Below are 22,256 nucleotides of genomic sequence, written 5' to 3'. Positions count from 1 at the left end.
CATTCCTGCCTGGTGTGGACAAAGCCACCATATAGACAAGGGGTGTGTGGAGGGGGGAGGGAGGGACAGGGGGAGAAAATGAGTTGAATAATATTGCTGATGCTATCTATCCCAGGCTCTAACATCAAAAGAAAATTCACAACAAAACGAAACTGAAGATGTTGGAAAGAAGCTTGAATTAACAGAAGAAGAAAAGAAACAAATAGAAGAGCAGCAGCTCAAGCAGAAGGCAATAGCAGAGAAAGATTTGGTAAATCACATAACCTTTTTCCTCCACGAGGGGAAAATGAACAAAACATTTACTCAAGATAAGTAATAGTATACTATAATTTTACTGTGCAAGTATGAACAAAAGTACATAGTATCTCTTTTTAAATCTTTGTGTGTCATTCCTTTGTTCATCTGTGCAAAGTGTGTATTTTTTAAGGGTGTGAGGTGGGATTTTATCTGGTTAGCGCCCATTGTTTGTTGAATGGTTTTTGTATTAAAGTATCACTGGGAGACTCCAAATGGGATAGATGCCATTAAGCATTATGTGAGGCAATATACTAATACATAGTAAAAGTGTATTCCTGCTCCTAAAACCTTACATTCTAAGAACCTGATTCTGCAATGTATTACATGTAGGTTGACCCCAATGTGCCCAGGTGGAGTCCCCATTGCAAATTCAGGGCCTAAGATGAAATGAGGCAAAGTGGTTGCAACAAACAGGGAATGAGGGAGGTTGTGGGTAACCCTGACAGGAACATATGGTGCCAAGTTACTTGATTGTGATTGACAGTTGAAATAAACAAGAAATAAAATAGATACAAATAGTTAGTAGAGGCCACCTACCTACCTATTTATTATAAGTTTGCATTTTCTTACTGACAGTACACACTAATTGGGTCTTGATATGGGATTTGGAAGACAGAGTAGTAGTTTTCTGGACTAGTTTTGGGAAGATCCTCCACGCATAAAGAGATGATTTGGAAGAAGCTATTGGAGGAGTTAATAATTAGGTTATTAAGGATGGGATCATTGAAGGGGCAGTGGGTGATGCAATAATATACAAGAGCAGATAAATAAAAGGGATGGAAATCCTGAGGGGCATTAAATGTGAGGACAAGAGGCTTTAATCTGATGATGCGTGAAGAAGGAGTTAGTGGAGATAGGGCTGGATTAGGGCATATGCATTGTGGACATGACTGCAGGGACGTGGCTTCTGGAGTCCTATGAAAATGTCTGAATTGTAGCCTTGACCTAAAAAAACCCCTGCTTCTAGCCCTCAAGGTTATTAAGAAAGCCTTGTGAATGTAAACAGAGGGTTGCTGATTCAGTGATGTCTGCCTGAATTTGCCGGCAGTCTGAAATGATAGTTCCAAGAGCTGTGAATTTACCCATTTATCTTACAGGGTTGTTAATACTGAAACATGCTGCATTGAGGGGCCTCACCTTCACCACTTCATCAGGGGATTCTGAATTGCTGAGGGCTTTGTGGGCATGGTCCTATCATGTGCTAGACTGGTGTTGTAAGGGGCTGACTCCTAATTCATTCAAAACAGAGCCCATCCTGCCTGAACACAGGGATGAGGGTCTACAAAGGTAGTAGTGGCAGGGGCTTCCTGTGTAGAAGGCCCCTCCTCCCACCACAAGCAGGAGTTTTGGGTGGCATGAGGGCATAACTACAGCATGAGGGTGGAAATGAACAGCGGCAGAGTTGAAGATGGCACTAAGGTTCTGGGCCTACATAACTCTCAGGATAGTGGTCATGTCAACAGTAACAGAGTGGAGAGGATTTGGAGGGGAGATAAGTTTCATTTTGCTCAGGTTGAGCTTAAGTTGATAGGAGACCTCCATGAAGAGATGTCAGAGAGAGGGACTGAGTGGCAAGAGTGGATGGAGACAGAAGTGTAGATGTACACTTGTTACTCATTGACATAAAGAGCATAGGTGAAATCATAGGAGCGCTTAAAATAATCCAGAGGCAGAGGAAGAAGAGAAATTGTCAAAGAGTGGGTCTTTGTAGCAGGAGGAATTAGGTATTTCCACCAAAGGACATGCTAAAGGAAGGCAAAGAATAACACTTCATGAATCAGGATCTGATGAACTGTTTAAAAAAAAAAAAGCAGCCAAGTGATCAAGGAGGATGAAGATGGAGTAGAGATCGTGCAACCACTATTACGAGTTCTTTAGAAACTGAGAATTGTATGGAGGAAGATTGGAGAGAGAACAAGGATGGAGGTGAAAGAGAGGAACTTAAAGCAATGAGTTTAGAAGCTGAGGGCTAATGGTAAATGGAAAGAGAGGTTGGGGTCAAGAGTGAGTTTTTTATGATGAGGGAGACCATAGCAGACTTATGCTTGTGAAGGGAAGAAATCTGAGGAAAGAGAAACATTGAGGAGAATGGTAGACAAGGAAGTAAGAGTTGGGATCAGGCAACAATAGATGGGATCACTCATGCAGATGGAAGAGTTGGAGAAACAGCATATGAGAACCTTTGAAGTTTCGATCTTGAGATTGAGGAACTGGAGTAAGATGTCGGAGAGCTGGGTTCAGTCTCTGGCTCTGCAACGGAATGCCTTTGGACAAGTCACTTAATTTTACTGTAACTGTACAGTTCCCTATCTGTAAAGTGGAGTTAATACTTCCCTAATTTATTGGGGAGTTGTGAGGATGAATCAATAAATACAAGGGAAACACATGGATATTCAGGTGATTTGGGGAGTGATTAAGGGTGAGGTGAAACATTAAAGTACGTAGATTTAGGAGCTAGCTGTAGATTTGGCCCTGGAATAGAACTTGGCTGTTTTGTTTGCTGGGTTGTAAAATACTAAAGATATCAGTATTCTCACTCGACCTCCTTGCTACCATTTTCAGGGTCTCCAAGAAGGAAAATGGAGAATGTCGTCTTTGGAGCCATCTAGAAAAAACCTCCACAATGACTCCCTTACCCACTGTACTATCCTCTCCTTCCCAGCAAAAGGCAGAGTTGGAGAAAAACAGGCAGTAATTGCCTGTCTTCTGTCTCTTGCAGCAAATGCTGCGTTTCATGTGTTGCTGGAGTCATAAGCAGAAATGAGGCTCTTAACTTTCTTTTCTTCTAGGTTTTTGTTCTAGGTTTATTGCGGGATGGGAGGGTAGGAGGAGGATTGTCCCCGAACAAAATAATTAGGAGCCTTTTTTTATGGTTGTCTTTTCATCATTTTTCAAAGCAACAGTGGTGCCAGGTATATTTTTTTCAGACTAGCCATAATAACTAGAGATAACAGACGTCTATAGTCAGGGGGAGAAATTGTGCATTGACAAAGCATTTTGTGATCTGAAGAAGACGAGTTAAAGGGCCTACACAGAGAGAGAGGATCTCTTGGCTTTTCTTACAGCTAAGTCAAAAACTATTTTCAAGGATTCTGTACGGTGAAATCTGTCTGCTTTTGTTTTTCCTCTGTGCTTATAAGTTTCCTTCCTTCTCACTTATTCTGCAACAGGTGGTACTGTAGGTTACAGTTGGGTTATATGGAGCCATATAATCTTGAAGTAACTGTAAACTTTTCTGTAGCTGATGTCCTATAACTATATGGGAGGAAAAATGCATCAGAGATGTAGATTTCTACTGTAATGCAATAGAATATTTTGCCACATGCATCATTTGTGATTCTAGATTTTATTTCTTCCTAAAGTATTATTTTCTAGTCTTCTTCCGAAGAGCAGGGATCTGACAAATAAACTGCACACTGCCAGCCTTTTCTGAGCAATGATTGAGTCCTTTTTCTTTATAGGGCTGAATCAGTGGAATCTCCCATCAGACATGGGTTTTTTAAAAAAAAAAAATGTTTATACTCTTTTTTTTTTTTTAAGAACTTTCTATATGAAATGTAGAACTGTAAAACACCTATTTTAAAATTCTGCAACTTATAATATCACTAGATCACTTATTTTTCATCAGTATTTTTGTTGTCGCGTTTCCTAAATGAAGCTGCATCAATTTACTTTTCATATTTATAGTGATTACATTTAATCATCAATTGACATTTGATCTTTTATCACATTCTTTTTTTATATATATACACACACATTATATAGAGATATATACACACACACACACAAAAAGAATAGTGTATTTCATATATATTATATATATGAAATACACTATTCTTTTTGTGTGTGTGTATATATCTCTATATAATGTGTGTGTATTCTGTTAAATATAATCTCACCCCACGGCGCTAGTCTGTTGTGAGAAATTAATTTTGTGAAGAATATTTGAGTAGTGGTAAGGTTAAATATTTAATCCATGTTTGACAGTTTTTCCAGCGTGTTATTTCTATATATGAAAACTAAGCAGGCATCTGGCTACAAAATGTCTTCCATTTAATGTAGTAAAGTACTTCTTATTTCTAGCAAATTTTGAAGTGCATCACTTATTAATGTAACTCACCTTATTAGTATTTTTAAATGCTCACCAGTATATCTAATGTTTATCAGACCTTCCTTAATATTATACAATTTTTCCATCCAAATATATCAGGGAAATGGATATTTCAAAGAGGGAAAATATGAAGCAGCAATTGAATGTTATACACGTGGTATAGCAGCAGATGGCACCAATGCACTTCTGCCAGCTAACAGAGCTATGGCCTATCTAAAGATTCAAAAGTAAGTGGTGTTGAGTATGTGCTTCTCTATTCTTTGTAAATTGGGAACAAAAAATGATACATCAGTTTCATTTAAATTCAAACCGTTACTGCCATTCACTCTACACTCTTCTTAGAATTCAGTATAAAGTATATTCAAACAAATGTTCAGTTCTTTTCAATGTCTCCTTTAATATATGCGTATGTCATCTTATGATTAATTTTTAATGAAAACATTTTGAAAGAGAGAAAAATAGGGCTAGGTTGAAACCACAATGAACCTTGAATCATTTTCTCACAATTTGACCAGTCCAATTTTTCTTGCTTTTAAAGTTCTGTGCAACTATACTCTCCTCTTCAAAGGACCTGGATCAATGCTGTTTATGTATGACAAAAAGATAGAAAGTTGTTAGATGTCTCATATAGGATGGAAGAGAGCTAATTTTGCTAAAGAAATTGATTCAAATTTCAAACTTCTGAAGGAATGCTTATAAACAGTCTTTAAAAACAAATATTTTTTAACTATACAAACTCTTTACAGTAATGGACTTAGAAAGGTGGTGGTGGTGGTGGTGGTGGTGTGTGTTGTTGTTTGGATAAACCAAAAAATCCCAATAACAATAGACATGCATACTTGTCTCTGGAATTGAATTTTACAGTCAAATGAGGCAAATGTTTCTACCATTTGTAAAGGCTCTTTCCATGTAGTATGTGCTTTTCTGTGTGGCTGTCCCAAAATTCAGGTACAGAACCAATATGTTAAAGTATATAATGTAAAAAAATTAAGTCTGTTAGATTACTCTTATTTGGAAAAATATTGCTTTCTAAAAACTCTGTAGTTTGTTTTAAAAAAAAAAAAGTCTAGAAATAAACATACTGTAGACAGGTTCTGACAAAAGCTGAGAATTTAGATCTGTGATGTCACTGGATGTAACAAAAACTATGGCTAAAATTTTCAATCCTAGGTGCCTAAAGTTAAATCCTTAGATTGATATTTAATTTCTTAATAAAAGAGGCCTGACTTTCAAAGGTAGTCTGAGCTCCTGAGCCTCCCATTAACTTAATGGGAGCTGGGGATGTTCAACACTTCTGAAAACTAGGCAACTTCTATTGATGTCTAAATATGGATTTAAGGACTTAATGTTATGCCTCCAGATATTAAGCCTTTGGTCCAAATGTTTATACCTTGGAGAAACTTTTTTTTTTTTTAATATTGAAAACTGTGTGTTCATTACATGATTAGTATAATCTTTTAAAATTTATTTTCTGCTGAGATATGAAGAGGCAGAAGCAGACTGCACACAAGCTGTACAACTAGATGTTTCCTATTCTAAAGCTTTTGCTAGAAGAGGGTCTGCCAGAGCAGCACTAGGAAAGCTAAAAGAAGCTGTGCAAGGTGAGGCTTTGAATGCAAATAAATATTTGTGATGGGATAGGTACCATATATAGATTTTAGTCCTGATCCTTTAAACACTCAAACAATTAAACCAATTTATTGACATTTCCAGTATTTTGGGGCAAGACTTCTAGGAAGACCACTTTTTTGGTACCATGAATTTCAGATCTCTAATTTTTTTTTCATTGGTAGGCCACATTGAAGATTTATTTCACCTACCATCTCTTAGTCATTTGAACAAATAAAATTATATTTCTAAAGATTGCAATGGAATGTATTATTTAAAGAATATTGTAGAAGGGTTCTAGGTTTGGATTCCAGCAAGAAATTAGGGCTCAACAGCATGGGACCTGAATATTGGGAGAGATGAAGACCTGATACCATAGTGGTCATTAAACCAACCTAATTTTCAAGCTTCAGCATGTGTTTTTAGTATTATCTCTAGTCAAAAACTACATTAAGATTTGTGAATGGTAATTTAGGGGAAAACACATCACAGGAATAGGTAACCTTAACTCTCTATACTGACACCATGCAATAACCACATAATTGTAATTAAAGTATTTAGTGTTTATAGTTCCATTTTAAGTAAAAATATTAATTTTTTTAAAGACACACTAACTTTTTTCCCTCAGCCCTGCTGCCCTGTGGTATCACTACAGAACAGTGTTATGGCTGTTTGGGTGCACTTATTATGCATTTGTAGTTCCTGTTTAAGTGTAACATGCCAATCAATCTTAAATATGGAATTGTGACTGGTACTTTCATAATAAGTCTTATTTTAACATAAAATGTCTTTTTCCCACCTAGTTATAAAAAATTTCTTATTACATATTATTAGCTACTAGAAAATAATCTAGCTTTATATTTTTCTAATATAAATGGAGTTAATTTTTACATTTATTTAATTTAGGGCTGTCGATTAATCGCAGTTAACTCGCGATTAACTCAGAAAAGTTAATTGTGATTAATTGCATTGTTAAATAATAGAATACCCTCTGAAATTTATTAAATGTTTTTGGATGTTTTTCTGTCTTTTCAAATACACTCATTTCTGTTACAACATAGAATACAAAGTATACAGTGCTCACTTTATATTATTTTTATTACAAATATTTGCACTGTAAAAATGATAAAATAGTATTTTTCAATTCACCTCACACAAGTACTGTAGTGCAATATCTTTACCATGAAATGGTAACTTACAAATATAGATATTTTTTGTTACATAATTGCACTCAAAAACAAAACAATATAAAACTTTAGCGCCTGCAAGTCCACTGAGTCCTCCTCCTGGTTCAGCCAATCACTCAGACAGACAAGTTTGGTTTGCTGCCCACTTTTTGCTTACAGTGTCACCTGAAAGTGAAAACAGGCATTTGCATGGCACTTTTGTAACTGGCATTGCAAGGTTTTTACGTGCCAGATATGCTAAACATTTGTATGCTTGTTCATGCTTCATCTACCATTCAAGAGGACATGCTTTCATGCTGATGATGCTCGTTAAAAAAATGTTTTCGTTAAATTTGTAACTGAACTCCTTGGGGGAGAATTGTATGTCTCCTGTTTTACTTGCATTCTACCATATATTTCATGTTATAGCAGTCTTGGATGATGACCCACCACATACTGTTTTAAGAACATTTTAACAGGAGATATGACAAAATGCAAAGAAGGTACCAATGTGAGATTTCTAAAAATAGCTACAGCACTCGACCCAAGGTTTAAGAATCTGAAGTGCCTTCTGCAATCTGAGAGGGATGAGGTGTAAAACATGCTTTCAGAAGTCTTAAAAGAGCAACACTCCAGTGCAGAAACTACAGAACCTGAACCACCAAAAAAGAAAATCAGCCTGCTGGTGGCATCTTACTCGGATGATGAATATGAACATGCATTGGTCCGCTCTGCTTTGGTTCATTATCAAGTTGAACCCATCATCAGCATGGACACGTCCTCTGGAATGGTGATTGAAGCATGAAGGGACATATGAATCTTTAGCACATCTGGCATGCAAATATCTTGCGACGCCGGCTACAACAGTGCCATGCGAACGCTTGTTCTCACTTTCAGGTGACATTGTAAGCAAGAAGCGGATAGCATCATCTCCTGCAAATTGTAACTAAACTTGTTTGTCTGAGCAATTGGCTGAAGTAGGACTCAATGGACTTGTAGGCTCTAAAGTTTTATATTGTTTTATCTTTTTAATGCAGTTATTTTTTGTTCATAATTCTATACATAATTTTGTACATAATTTGTAAGTTCAACTTGTGTTATAGAGATTGCACAACAGTACTTGTATTAGATGAATTGAAAAATACTACTTCTGTTTTTTACAGTCTAAATATTTGATTTCAAAGATAAATAAATATAAAGTGAGCACCGTACACTTTATTTTCTATGTTTGTAATTGAAATCAATATATTTGAAAATGTAGAAAACATTCAAAAATATTTCAATGGTAGTCTATTATTGTTTAACACTGCGATTAATTTTTTTAATCGCCTGACAGCCTTAATTTACTTATAAACTAATTATTTTGGAAGCGGTTACCTTTGGGGAAAACAGATAGTTTAATAATAAAGGACAAAAGAAAAAGACTAGAAATATTTCAATCTGAAACTTATACATTTTTTTCTCTTTTTTTATTCACATAGATTTTGAAACAGTTTTGAAGTTGGAACCTGGCAATAAACAAGCAATAAATGAACTAACCAAAATACAGAATGTATGTATGTGACTATATATTGCAGTTTATTAACAGAATATTTATGTGCTTAGATTATATGTATAAATGTAATGAATTTCGTAACTAACCTTCATTTTAATTATCTGAACAATTATGTTTAAGGAATTAGTTGAGAAAGGGCTGTGGACTTACCAGGAATGTCCTGAACCATCCGCAGAAGAAACAGAAATACGAAGCCTGGTACAGCCCATTGATAAACCCGTACATCTTCGATCCACTGTAAGTGGGGGAGAAGGGTGGTAACATCTTAAAAATATAGAGGGACATGGAGAAATAGTGGAGTTCAACGTTTAACTCCTTTCCTACCTGTTGTGTTGTAAATATAAACTGATATTTGGCATGCACTCTTTTAGTGTAAAAATGCGTTATTTAAATATATATTAAGATAATGTAGTTTGCAGATACAGATTTCCGCCTACATAAGACTTGCACTAGTCATACATTTTAATTCTTTTCTGTTTCTTATAAGGTAAATTACCTGGGACACAGAGTATTTATTGTGTTTTGTACAGTGCAAAGCACAGTAACGTTTAACAAATACGTTTTCTCTTAATTTAATAAATAACTTCCAAACAGTTTTGTTTCTTCATTCCATTAATTGTAATATAAACCAAAATTGGTAACAGACTAAAGTTAGGTAGAAAATAATGTCCTTTACCTTAAAGTTTAAAGTTAAGCATTGGATTAATTACATCCAATTAAGAGAGATTGTATAAGACAAATGTAATAGAATATACCCTCTATAAAGTTAAATTATACTTGGTTATATCAGCTGTAGCATTATTCACATGCTAATTTTCAGCTTAAAAGCTGCACTGACTGGAGATACTAAATATAGATTAATTAGTCCTTCATGGTTCTATTAAGGTTAGACATTTACTGACACTTACAAATTTACTGTCCTACTCTGTTCTCTTTTCACTGATCTTGCAGTACAAAGAGAACAGAAACCACCTATTTCTCTCCAGTGGAGACCCTACGCCTTTCCTGATATAGGGCAGGATGGGTTGTGTCTATAATGGATTGCACTCTGCCTATCCCAAGATTGTTGCCAGCTAGCATAGCTGTTAAGTTAGAATAGCGTGAGCTGCTCTAAGGTGGGGTTGGGCCGGAGCTGAGGACTAGAAAGTCATAACTAGTTCCCTGATGGCCTCTTCACTGTGCTAAGCAGATCTCAGTTGTGACAGAGAATCTGACCCAGAATCTTTTGCATTCTTCTGTTCTTCCCTTTAACAGATTAATTGGCTGTTTGAACTTCCGAGTCACATTACTAATAATTGTATATAGTCTTGCAAATATGTATAACACACTCTGCTCCCAAAAGATTATATTCAGTGGATGGAGTTCACGCTTCATTTGGGCGGCTCGTAGAAGACCCTGAGGTCCTGTGGAGGGCCTGTAATACGATGTCTGCAATTGCTGGAGATCAGGCAGGGATCAAAGTAATTATTAGCAAAACTGGAACAAATAAAACAAATTATTTCAGTAACAATGGGTAGGCAAACTATATGGAATTCAGTGCCTCAGGATGTCATTTAGTCAAATAGTATGGCTGGTTTTTAAATGTTGTGACCATAGACCCATTTGTAGTTATTATTTATGCAAAATAAAGCTAGTCAAATCTCATTGCTACATCTTCTTTTGAAGTCAGGATACAAAATTTGATTGACTAATGGACTGACTCAGATATCATAGATCCTAAATTAAAAGATTAAAAGACCTCTCAGAAGAAGTATGGTTTTTTTTTTTTTTACTTTTTAGTTGTCTGGGAAAACAGAATATAGAAATGGAATGACTTTGAGGTGAGGACGCCCCATGATACAGACAAATAAAGTAAAATGGTAGCAGGGAAAAGGCCAAGTGAGAGAGAATAGTTTTCATTTTATGATGAATTTTGAAGTCACAAATTATATTATGTAAACACTGTATAGTTTTATTGTAAAGTATCTGCACTGGACACCAGCGTACACTAACATGGTGGCTTTGGGGTTCTAGTCCATTGTAACCCGTAGTCTTTACAAAGAATAAAGTAGAGTATCCCACTAATCTTAGGTGTTTGTTCCATTTAGAAACCTTTGAGAAGAATATTCATTGAAGAAGTAGATGATGAGATGCAGAATATTGATGTGCCTGACACTATTACTTTAGTCAATAATTGGATTAATTCTACGAGCGTAGAAACAACAAAGAATCCAAGTCAAGATGACCTCTTAACCACATCTGATACTCCTAGAGCAAAACAATTGAAAATAGAAGAAATCGGTGATATACCAGCCTTCCAGTGAGTATAATCTCTTTTTGGTGTTCTCGGATTTGATAAGCAAACATGGCTGGGTATGTAATCCTTCTCAAATTATTATGTGCTTTGAATATTGCACCAAAAAACCTTGATTACATGTTGTCATGATTGAAATTTGAAAACATTGCTGTATTGTTTTTATTAAATAGTCTTGTAGCTGTATACACCTTGTTCGAAGATTTACTTTAGATTTACTTTATTTAGACTCTTCTGAAACAAATATGACCCTTTTAGATACAGATAGAGAAGTTGTTAACTTGGATTGTTTTGCTCAAGTATTCCAAATATGTGAGGAAAGTTATGTAATCTTGATGTAGAAAATATACTACATTTCCTGTGCACTACATCTTACCTCAATTATAGGAGGTCAGTTGGGAATTTTAGGGCAAGATTCTCAGGAGTGCTAGAGGTCTGCTCTGCACACCTGGGGAGGGGAGGCAACAAATATGGTATTAAAGCATTTTACCGCCACTCCTCCAATTGTGGAGGCAGCCAGGAGCCTCATGTCTGCTCTAAGCTCTGTTGACTGGTAAGAGCTCCCAAGGAGCCTATGGCAGAGTCAGACTCCACGGCACCCCCTAGTGGCCCACCACAGCAGTATTCACCATGCCTCCGTTTTCTCCCAGGGAGTAGTCTCCATCAGCCGTATCCGGCAAGGTACTGGTAACTATTTTAAACAGTAATCCCAAGTGCAGCATAACAGAGAAGGGTTCTCCACCCTTGGCCTAAGTTCTCAGGTCTTTCACACTCTCTTCAGAGCACTGAGTCTCAGGGTGTTTCCCTTTTGGGAGCCTCCCTGCTTCCAGGGTCAGTCATAGGAGCCAGTCTCCTTCCTGAAACCCTCAGCCCACCAGGCTGTCTGTCTGGGAGCTACCCTTCTCCAGGGCCTACTAGAGGAATCAGCCTGCCTCCCCCAACCAAGCTCTTGCAACCCTTTGGGGTCATCCCGTAACTCCTTCCCAGCTGGGACTAATAATTAAACAGGACTATTTGCGCCCTAGCTGATCAGAATCAGATGGAGGGAGAGAGTAGCTGACCTATCTCGACTGAGCTGACCGCAACTCCCCTTAAAAGGCCAGCGATCCTGTGACAGGGTCATTACATTGGCTGGAATCATCCCTGGGATGACTCCTAAAATGGGGGTGTGCTGGGCTGGGTGATATAGAAGCAATGGAGATAGCTCCCTACACCCAGGTGTTGGGAATCCTTGGTTGTCTGTTTAAGCCAATTTCCCACGCTCTTTGAACTGTCAGAGAATATTAATATGGTATTCCTTGCCTTTTTAACATATTTTTACTAACTGAAAAACTGTCTGGAAAAACTTATTTCTTTTTTTCCTCCCCTAAACAGCTGAACGGATTCGGTTTGTAGTGTTGTTTTTAGGGCAAAAGTACATTTTTACAGCCATGTTCTAACCTCTAAAAATATACTGATTGAAATGACAAATTATAGGAGAACAAATGGCTGCACTGTAATCAGTGTGGAAAATGTTTTCACATTTGACATGCTTATTGTTTTGCATTATGAAATTGCAAAAAAAAACTTTTTTTCTTATTCTTGCAGCTGTGGGGGAAAGAATTTCTGTAATGCTGATATAGATATAGATATAGATATAGATAGAATAGTAGAAGATTTTTGTGCTCTAAAAACAGTTATTTCTGGAAATACAGTAAATATATGTAGCATATACTTTTTTACAGGACTGGAAAATCATTTAAATTGACCAGTGAAATCATATTTTAAAAAAAAACAACATTTAATTAGCTCCATTTAAATATGTATGTTTGCTTTAATTTCAAAGCTTAAGAATATTTTAGTCTGAAAAAGATAATTGCTTTTTATACAAAATATTACTAAAACCTTGCAAGTGCGGATATTTATTAAGGCTCAGGTTTGCAAAAGAGATGGCAGCCAATAGCTCCAACTAAGACTCCTTTATGAAATGGCCAGTATTTTTATTTTAAAATGTATAATTAAACACGTTTTAGACCTCCTACCGGTGTGAAAGATATGCCATCAGCTACACCTCAATCGTCCAGTCTGATAAATCATCTAGAAGAAGAAAAAGCATTACTTCCTGCGTCTACATCTGATGTCCCTGCAATCCCTGCAAATTCATTCCAGCTTGAATCTGATTTCAGAAAAATGAAAGGCTGCCCAGATAAGATGTACATGTATCTAAAGGTAAGAGTAGTAGTGTTCTGTGACTGCAACTGTAGAAGTACACCTCTACCTCGATATAACGATGTCCTCGGGAGCCAAATAATCTTACTGTGTTATAGGTGAAACCGCGTTATATCAAACCCGCCCCCTGGAGCACTGCTTTACTGCGTTATATCCGAATTTGTTATAGCCAATTGCATTATATTGGTAGAGGTGTAATTAAAGAAATAGTCCCCTTTTATGTTGGTGGATTGGGAAACTTAGTGCCTGGAATGATTTAACAGTGCACAAATTGCAGTATCTTCATTTTAATTTAAACCCCTTTCCCATGAAACTAGGAGCTTTGACTTCATGTGAAAATCATTTTCATTCTGTGCTTGATTTTATTTTATTTGACATTTACAGTATAAGTCTAAGAATGGTGCCATCCTTTTTTTTTTAAATCCCTTCCTTCTAATTTAGGCCTGAATTATGTAAACACACATCTTGGTATCCACATTGAATTCCAGTTACTCACATGTGTGAGCACCGGATTGGAGCTGTAGCATTGAAGAATACCAGTATTCCTATCACTGTATAGATATTTTAAAGTGCGTCAAACTACTTTAATGTATATTTTTGAAGGAAAAAAAATAATTTTAGTTCCTCTCTTGTTACCAAGGGTTAATCTACATTTTTCAAAAACCTTTAACAATCACTTGCAAAAAGGTACAGGTAAATAAAATAAAATGAGTAGGTCTAAGAAGAAAAATATATTTCCTTGTAACTACAGCTATCTTTTCAACAGAATGTAGAAGGCCATATGCAGAATAGACCAAAATCTATTCTTGTTGTTTTTTTAACTTATTTCCAGGAGTACCCATGATTTTGGCAGGCACTATAAATATATGTGGAAGGGAATGGATCCTGCTAGGAGAACTTAAAATTACTAGTTTCAGTTTTCACAATTGAATAATATTTTTTGTCTGTAAATAACAATTTTTTTTATTCTTCCAAAGCAAATAGAGCCTTCACTTTACCCTAAGCTGTTCCAAAAATCCTTAGATCCAGATGTATTTAACCAGATTTTGAAAATTCTGCAAGACTTTTACATTGAGTAAGTTCATTTCCTCACTAATTATCTTATGGTTTTATATTGCTTGCTGCCAACAGAGGCTTTTTCTGTTTAGTTTACTGAACAAACTGACTATAGTATATAACACTGGCTTATCAGGATGTAGTTATCTAAATGTATTCCTCAAGAAATTAATTTTTAGTACAGAAGAGTATTTCAGAAGGATTAGCTAGGAGAAAATTGGTATGAAATAAAAAGCCTTTTGCGTTGTCATTGGTTTAAATTCAGATTGTGTCATTACTGGCCACTGATATGACTACTTGGTGGCCTATGTGAAGTGATTTGTTTCTATTGGAAAGATAGCACATTCCATGAGCACAAAAATCATTTTTTAAAACAATGAAATGTAGCTCAAAGAAGAGCAAACAACTAAGAAATTCCATTCTTTTATGCTGTCTTCATTGTGATGCCTTCAGTGTCTTGGTTTTTATTTTTTCCCCTTTAATTATATGCTTGTATTCTGTAACAAAACACTTAAAAGTAGGAAGCATGTATATGGGAATAGAAGTCTTAATATTAAGAAAATGAAAAGCGCTTGGTAGTTATTTCTGGGATATTTCAGTGCTGCATTACTTGAGGCTAAAATTCTGCACATTATGAACAACGTATTAATCTAAGCTCTAAAAATATGGGGTTTTTATTATGCAGAGTAACAAGTGTAAATTAAAGGGGCCGGAGTATAGGCCTGTATCAAGTATTATCCAAACAACAACAAATCATAAGTTTGTATCACCACACCTGAAGAGGCATGTCCTACATTCAGTGTTAATACGTGCATAGCTTCTAGAGAGTGGATTTAATGAGAGCAGAAAGTTAAACCAGTTTTAAAAAGGAGGGAAATGTGCATGTCAAGGTTCCTTCCCCACTCTGAACTTTAGGGTACAGATGTGGGGACCTGCATGGACACTTCTAAGCTTAATTACTAGCTTAGATCTGGTATTGCCGCCACCACCCCCAAGTACCACCTTTCTCTCTGGATAGTTTTGAGGGACTTCACCAATTCCCTGGTGAACACAGATCCAACCCCCTTGGATCTAAAAAACAAGGAAAAATCAATCAGGTATTAAGAAAAAGGCTTTTAATTAAAGAAAAGAAAGGTAAAAGAAAACCCTCTGGGAGAGATTAGTATACCAGCAACTCTCACGCACAACACATTTCAAACACAGAGGATGTTCTCCTGGGCACAAATTTAGTTACACCAAAAAAATACCCAAATATCCAATTTTGATCATTCCCTAATGGTACAAAGAAAATAAACATTAAACCTATTTATTCCTTTCTAAAACTTACTACTCTGATAAGAGGCTGGTTCCTTGATCTTTTTCACTCCGGCTGAAACTGAAACTCACAACAAAGGAAAAACTTCCCTCCTTCCTTTTGAAACATCTTGTTCCCCCATTGGTTCCTCTGGTCAGGTGTTAGCTAGGCTAGGTGAACTTTTTAACCCTTTACAGGTAAAAGAGGCATTAACCCTTAACCATCTGTTTATGACAGTGAGGTGTAAAGATGAAAAAAATAATACGTAGTCCTTGGTAGTGAAAGAGGAAGGCTGGTAGTCTCACATGCTCTTATTATCAAAACAATTTTTTAAAAAAAAGAGATTTTTCTATACTGCTGAAAATGACAGCAACCATGTATCACTGTGTACAGCCTTACAATCAAATTACTAGGTTCCCATTAAAAATCTCTCATTTTCCTCCTGAAAACCTCCTGGATTTGCATACTCTAATCAATAGATCATGATCTGTAAATGTCTAAAGTGGCAAATCAAATGGATTTCTTACTACTAAGGCAGTTTACTTGACATAGTTTTATGAACATGTGCTTCCTTAGGAAAGCCAGAGATGGTGTTTTTAAGTGACATTATCTGTTGCTTCCATTTTTGGTTGGAAACAAGGAATTTGTTTTTTCTCTTCATTATCATGAGCTAATAACTCAGAAGGATGCTGTTGTTATGGAAAGGTTATAAAAGAAACACACACCACAAGCACCAATCTTTTAGGTACTGAAAAGTATGATTTGATATTTAGAATAGCAATAACTAGTGCCTGGTTTAATGTTTTACGCCTTGTCAACTTTCCTCCTCCTTTCTGTTTTTTTTTTAACCTTTGTTCTTTTCAAGGGGTTTTTCCTCACTTTGAACTTTAACGTCCAAAAAGTGGGGACCTGCATGATCACTTCTAAACTTAATTCCTAGCTTAGATCTGGTACTCTGCCACCAGCCAAAAATATAGTGTTTGGCACACTTCCTGTTCCCCCAAAACCTTCCCTGGGGAACCCAAGACTCAAACCCCTTGGGTCTTAAAACAAGCAAAAATAAACCATCCCCCCCTCTTTCCCCTCCCTAGGTTGCCTTGGGAAGCTATACAGATCCAAACTCCTTGGATCTTAAAACAATGAGGAATTAACCATTCCCTTCCTTTTCCCCCCACCAATCCCTGGTAAGTTTAGACTCAATCCCTTGGGTTCCAAAACAAGGAAAAATCAATCAGGTTCTTAAAAAGAAAATTTTTACTTTTTCTTTCTTTAATTAAAAGCTATCTATGTAAAATCAGGATGGAAAATGCTTACAGGGTATTCAGATTCATATAGACTAGAGGGACTTCCCCCCCGCCCCAGCCTGAGATTCAGAGTTATAGCAAACAGAGGTAAAAATCCTTCCAGCAAAAAGACATATTTACAAGTTAAGAAAACAAACACAAGACTAATCCGCCTTGCCTGGCTATACTTACAATTTTGAAACATGAAAGACTGATTCAGAAAGATTGGGAACACCTGGGTGTACGTCTGGTCCCTCTTAGCCCCAAGAGCGAACAACGAACAAAACAAACAGCACAAACAAAGACTTCCCTCCACCAAGATTTGAAAGTATCTTGTCCGTCCCCCTCATTGGTCCTATGGTCAGGTGTCAGCCAGGTTCACTGAGCTTCTTAACCCTTTACAGGTAAAAGAGACAGTAACCCTTAACCATCTGTTTATGACAGTTCTCTAGTCCTAAAAATATTTGTATACAGACCGTTTGAGTTCATCTGCTGCAGTAGCTTGAATTTCCTGAATTCCATAATCCTGCTTGTAGCTATTGGATCTTTCTAATCAGAAGTAATTATTTTCATATATATTTAATAACCTGCTATTTTAGGAAAGAGAAACCATCTCTCATCCTTGAAATTCTCCAGAGGCTATCTGAATTAAAAAGATTTGATATGGCAGTGATGTTTATGTCAGACTTGGAGAAAAAAAGTAAGTACAAAGTAATGCTGGATCTTTTTTTTTTTTTTTTCAAACTTGGATCTTGGCATAGGTCTCATTTCAGTCAGATACAATGAACTTCAGTATCAATTCAGTTTACAACCAATAATGCAAATACACATGAAATCTTATTTATTACACTTCAGAGGCTGCTTTAACTATGTGCTTCTAAAAAGGTTTCCAGTTTGATTCTTTTTTGAGAGGTTGGGGGTGGGGTGGGGCAGTGGAGGGGAAGATATGTGGATCAGTCTAAAAGCCGTGAACTCAACCACTCTGAGAAGGGAAATTCACCACCATATAGTGACCATTCTTACCTGTGCAATTGTGGAGCTGACAGGTTCCAGGCAAATCGTATCCTTCTTGGCTGGGAGATCAGTTTATTTAGGGCTTTTGTAAGCGGGGAAAATAAAGGGAAAAAATGGGGACAAATTTTGGGGTACTGTGCAGGGCTTGAAGGAGCCTCCCAAAACATATTATTCTTCATAGATTTTAAGCCTGGAAGGAACCACTGTGATCATCTAGTCCGGGGTAGGCAAACTATAGCACATGTGCCGAAGGTGGCACGTGAGCTGATTTTCAGTGGCACTCACACTGCCCAGGTCCTGGCCTCCGGTCCAGGGGGCTCTGCATTTTAATTTAATTTTAAATGAAGCTTCTTAAACATTTTAAAAACCTTATTTACTTTACATACAACAATAGTTTAGTTATATATAGAGACTTATAGAAAGAGACCTTCGCAAAACGTTAAAATGTGTTACTGGCACGCAAAACCTTAAATTAGAGTGAAGAAATGAAGACTTGGCACAGCACTTCTGAAAGCTTGCCAACCTCTGATCTAGTCTGACCTTCGATATAACGCAGGCCATGGAACTTCCCCAAAATAATTCCTAGAGCATATCTTTTAGGACAACATTTTGAATGTCTTTGAAATGTAAATGATTTATTATAGATTACTTGAAATTCCATCTAGATGATTTTAAATGACATATGAAGACTTGATTAAATCAGCTATTTTAAATGTTCTGCTCAGAGACTTTCTTTTTAGGATCTCCTTAAAACTCAAACTAACAGCCAGAAAAGACATGCTGGTTATAACTACCTTTTTCAATAGCAATGTTATGTACAAACTCAGTAGCTGCAATTGCAATTGAACACAATATAGTACCAAAATGCATGATGTCATATCTGATTCTCACTAAATCAAATTTGGGAAGAAAATTTTCAAAATGTTGTAGAGTCAAACTCAGGTTCTAATTGCAGTACTGAATGCTGCTACCTTTGCATTTTACCCATCACTGTAATATCAAGGCACTAAAGGCTTCATTCTGTCTTGACACGGGAGAAGGTTGGCTGGCTGAAACAGCTCCCTGATTTGCATGGCTGGCCCCAGCTCTGATGCAATTTAGAGCTGCTTCGTGGCAGTTTTAACTTGTGCCATTGGAAAAGAGCCACTAATATAATATACCCTGCCAATGGATAATTGCCATGATGGAGCTCCTCTGTGCCCCTGACTCACCTCTGTTCTCCCACCATTTTAGACTCTCTAGGTTCTGTTGTGGGATGTATGGCGCAGGGCCTGTGAAAGCACATGTACTCCAACAGAGTTCCTGTACTTCTGGGACATCTCTGCTGGACATATGCAGCTACGTTTTGATCCCTCTGCACCACTTGAGTGGTGCAAAGGGCTGTAACCCACCTTAAGAATTTTGCCCTATTACTCTTGTTAGTAAATTAATTTTTTTAATATTGGTTGTTTTCACACTTGCTGCATGATTCAGATTCTGTTGGATCCCTCTCAGTATCTTTTGAACATTCATCATACATTGTAATTGTTTTGACATCTATTTTTTCAGTTGATTTTTATTTTTAATTTAGTGTCCATGTATGTGCTAGATTTCTCAGTCCTAGAGATTGACATCTTCTGTTTACCACAGAACACATTTAAGCAGACAATGCAAGCTTCTCTAAAGTGTTCTGCTGCTATGTGGCAGTACCTTTCTTGAAGGACCACCACAGTTAGTTCACAGGAGTTTTACTCTTTGTGGCTTGACCCTCCTTTCATATGGCCCATTGAGGGGAAGGGCGGTGTTGTTTGGATATTTTTCTACTTCAGACCTGGACTGAGACCACCAGTTTTGTGCACATAAGCTGTTTGGTGCCCTACGACATCTATTGCTGATAAATGGACATTTTAAAAAATAAATTTGGAAATTACTGCATATAGCTGAGCTTCACTACAGCTACCACTCTTTCTTTATAATAGAAAACAAATATGAGCCTCTTGGACAAATAGTTTAGTTGTAAATAACATTTTCATGTTTTGAAACTTAGTTTTTTCTACCTTTTTACTTCATTACAGCTTATAAATTTGAATAAGCAACTTTATTTTTATGCCAATTTTTTCTGATATCTGTCACAAGCTTTTTACCTTCTGTTTTTAATATCATAAAGACAAGATAGCTTATGTCTTGTTTGTTTTTTCTATTTTTGTCATCAGGAATATGCACTTGAGGAATTATAGGTTTTTTGGCTAACTACTTGCTGTAAAAGGACCTTTTATTCGTTGTGTAAAGCACCAAAACAAAAATGGTGGCTCTTGCCATTTGTGGGGTTTGGTTTGTTTTCAGTTTCTTATAGACAGAATATTGAGTTTTAACTAATTACTATTGAGATTTCTTATTCTATCAAATCCAAATGACACATTAAATGTATTGACAGTTGTAAGATAGGACATATTTATGTTCTATAACAGTTTGTCTGTAACCTTAAAATCACACATTTAAAATATAGTGTCTGAAAGTCTAAAAATGGAAAGTCATGTTAATTTTTATCTTCTCTTACAGCTGCACATGTATTGTTCAGTCACATGAACCAGTCAGGATTGGAGGATAATTCTGTTGAAGAGTTGAAGAAGAAATATGGTGTTCAGTATTAATGAGATTACTGATGTTACATATTTATAAATGTAAACTAGTCTGATCCCGCACCTCTTCTCTGAGCTACTTGTACTGAAGTCAGTGAAAGAGTTACATCCATGAAGTTGCATTTATGTAGATAATGAAATCCTTATACCAGACAAAACCAAATGGCAAGTACCTAGAAAAAATAATGTTCTATGCCCCAATTCTGCAATTGTGCCCGTTATTTCAGAGCCCAGTGGCACCAGGAGGACTCTTCCCCAGGCTTAAGAGTCCACTTGAGTAGATTGAGTTGCAGGCTAAAGGCTGTAGCCGGACAGTTATTCAGAAATAAAGTTAAGTATTTATAAATGTGGGTTTTGGTAAGAATAATTTGGTAACTTGATTATTAAAAGATCAGCATTAATTTTATTTTGGGAAATAAACTTAACAGTATTTAATTCAAAATATCAAAATTGGCTGGTATAATCTATTTTTTAACATAAAATGTACTAATTAATGAACTTACATTTCTCAGGCTAAATTGTTACTTATCTTTAAATAGATGCCACTCAGGACAATATGAAAACGTCATCTGATGCTCAGCAAACTTGGGGTCTGATGGCCAGGAAATTCCAAATTTCTTTAGCTGAGATTACCGTAAAGCTGAGTTCTAGGCACTGATAGCTGAGATGCCCCAGTGAACCTCACTATCTGCAGTAGTACAAAAGGAATCCCTCTTAAATAACTAGGTTCCAGACAATGTGAGATTTTTAAAATAGTCACTAAGACCCTGAATTGCACCTGTGGCTGAATGAAAATATAGAAATATGAATGTATATTGCACCATACAGAGAGCACAATTCTTAACAGTCCTATTAGTCCATCCCCTTTACAAGCTGGTAGCTATGCAGTGTTTCTTTTTATATTGAGTTTTAACTAATTAGTATTGAGATTTCTTCTTCTATTGAAAAAAGGTCTTATTTGCCACCCTTTCAATAGGACTTGTGCTCTTAAGTCATTTAGATGCTTTGAAAATCCCACCCTTTATCCTATTACCTACTCACACGAGGTCCACATTCAAGTTGTACAGGCAAACTTAATTCTGGCAATTTCTAACTTTTGAGCGCTTGATTTTTCAACTTCAGTGTTGTTTTAAGTTACTCTTTGTAAAAATCAGACAAGCTAACAAACCAATAAAATCTAATAACAAGATGGATAGAGCTGAGATGAGTTTTGCTTCTTTCTTTGTGGTTTTTGTTTTTCCTTTTTTTGCTGTATTCTTGCTACCGATTAGATATTCAGGTTATAGCAATAGATCAAAAGCATTAACTGGAATCTGTCACACCAATATCTTTATGGTGTATTGTGGCTGTACACTCTTTAACTTTACAAGGAGACATGTTGCCATGGTTGGTCAAGCTTTGGCAAATGTGTGTTTCGTTTTGTGCAAGAAATGCACAATGCAACATTGTGGGCTTGTCTATTGTGAAATAAGCTAGAGTATGAATTTAAAACACAGTTGCTATTCCGCAACTCCCCGTGTAGACACTGTTATTTGTCACTAAAATGGATTGAGTTAAATTACACAAAGGCATTCTTAGGGCAGAATAAGAGGGTCCATATGAGGAGCTATTGTGGAATATTTATTCCAGGCCATTTCCCTCTGTAGACAAGCCCTGTGGGAAATAATATTACTGTATTCTATGTAATAAATGCTGGACAATGTATCATTGTGTAGTATAATGCACTAGAGACAGACAAGCAGGTAACAGCTGG

The 22,256-nt window shown here is 36.4% G+C and overlaps 2 protein-coding genes across 6 annotated transcripts in view; one reads left to right on the top strand and one right to left on the bottom strand.

Moving 5' to 3' along the window:
- Positions 1-21,690, top strand: part of RPAP3 (RNA polymerase II associated protein 3) — a 41,364-nt gene extending 19,674 nt beyond the window's left edge. For all 5 annotated transcript variants that reach the window (XM_050923644.1, XM_050923633.1, XM_050923624.1 and 2 more), the window contains 10 exons: positions 116-250; positions 4,508-4,635; positions 5,888-6,009; positions 8,664-8,734; positions 8,858-8,974; positions 10,825-11,036; positions 13,043-13,238; positions 14,216-14,313; positions 17,471-17,571; positions 20,424-21,690. In XM_050923644.1, the coding sequence (XP_050779601.1) occupies positions 116-250; positions 4,508-4,635; positions 5,888-6,009; positions 8,664-8,734; positions 8,858-8,974; positions 10,825-11,036; positions 13,043-13,238; positions 14,216-14,313; positions 17,471-17,571; positions 20,424-20,515 (1,272 nt within the window). In that variant the 3' untranslated portion in view covers positions 20,516-21,690. The remainder of the gene's footprint in view (positions 1-115; positions 251-4,507; positions 4,636-5,887; positions 6,010-8,663; positions 8,735-8,857; positions 8,975-10,824; positions 11,037-13,042; positions 13,239-14,215; positions 14,314-17,470; positions 17,572-20,423) is intronic.
- Positions 1-22,256, bottom strand: part of LOC127034772 (uncharacterized) — a 127,732-nt gene that overhangs the window by 92,176 nt on the left and 13,300 nt on the right. The gene's annotated exons all lie outside the window — the stretch shown is intronic.

Source organism: Gopherus flavomarginatus, chromosome 1 (assembly GCF_025201925.1).
Source record: "Gopherus flavomarginatus isolate rGopFla2 chromosome 1, rGopFla2.mat.asm, whole genome shotgun sequence".
Taxonomy (NCBI): Eukaryota; Metazoa; Chordata; order Testudines; family Testudinidae; genus Gopherus; species Gopherus flavomarginatus.
Note: the sequence above shows the minus strand (reverse complement) of the source record. Positions and strands in the feature narration are given on the sequence as shown.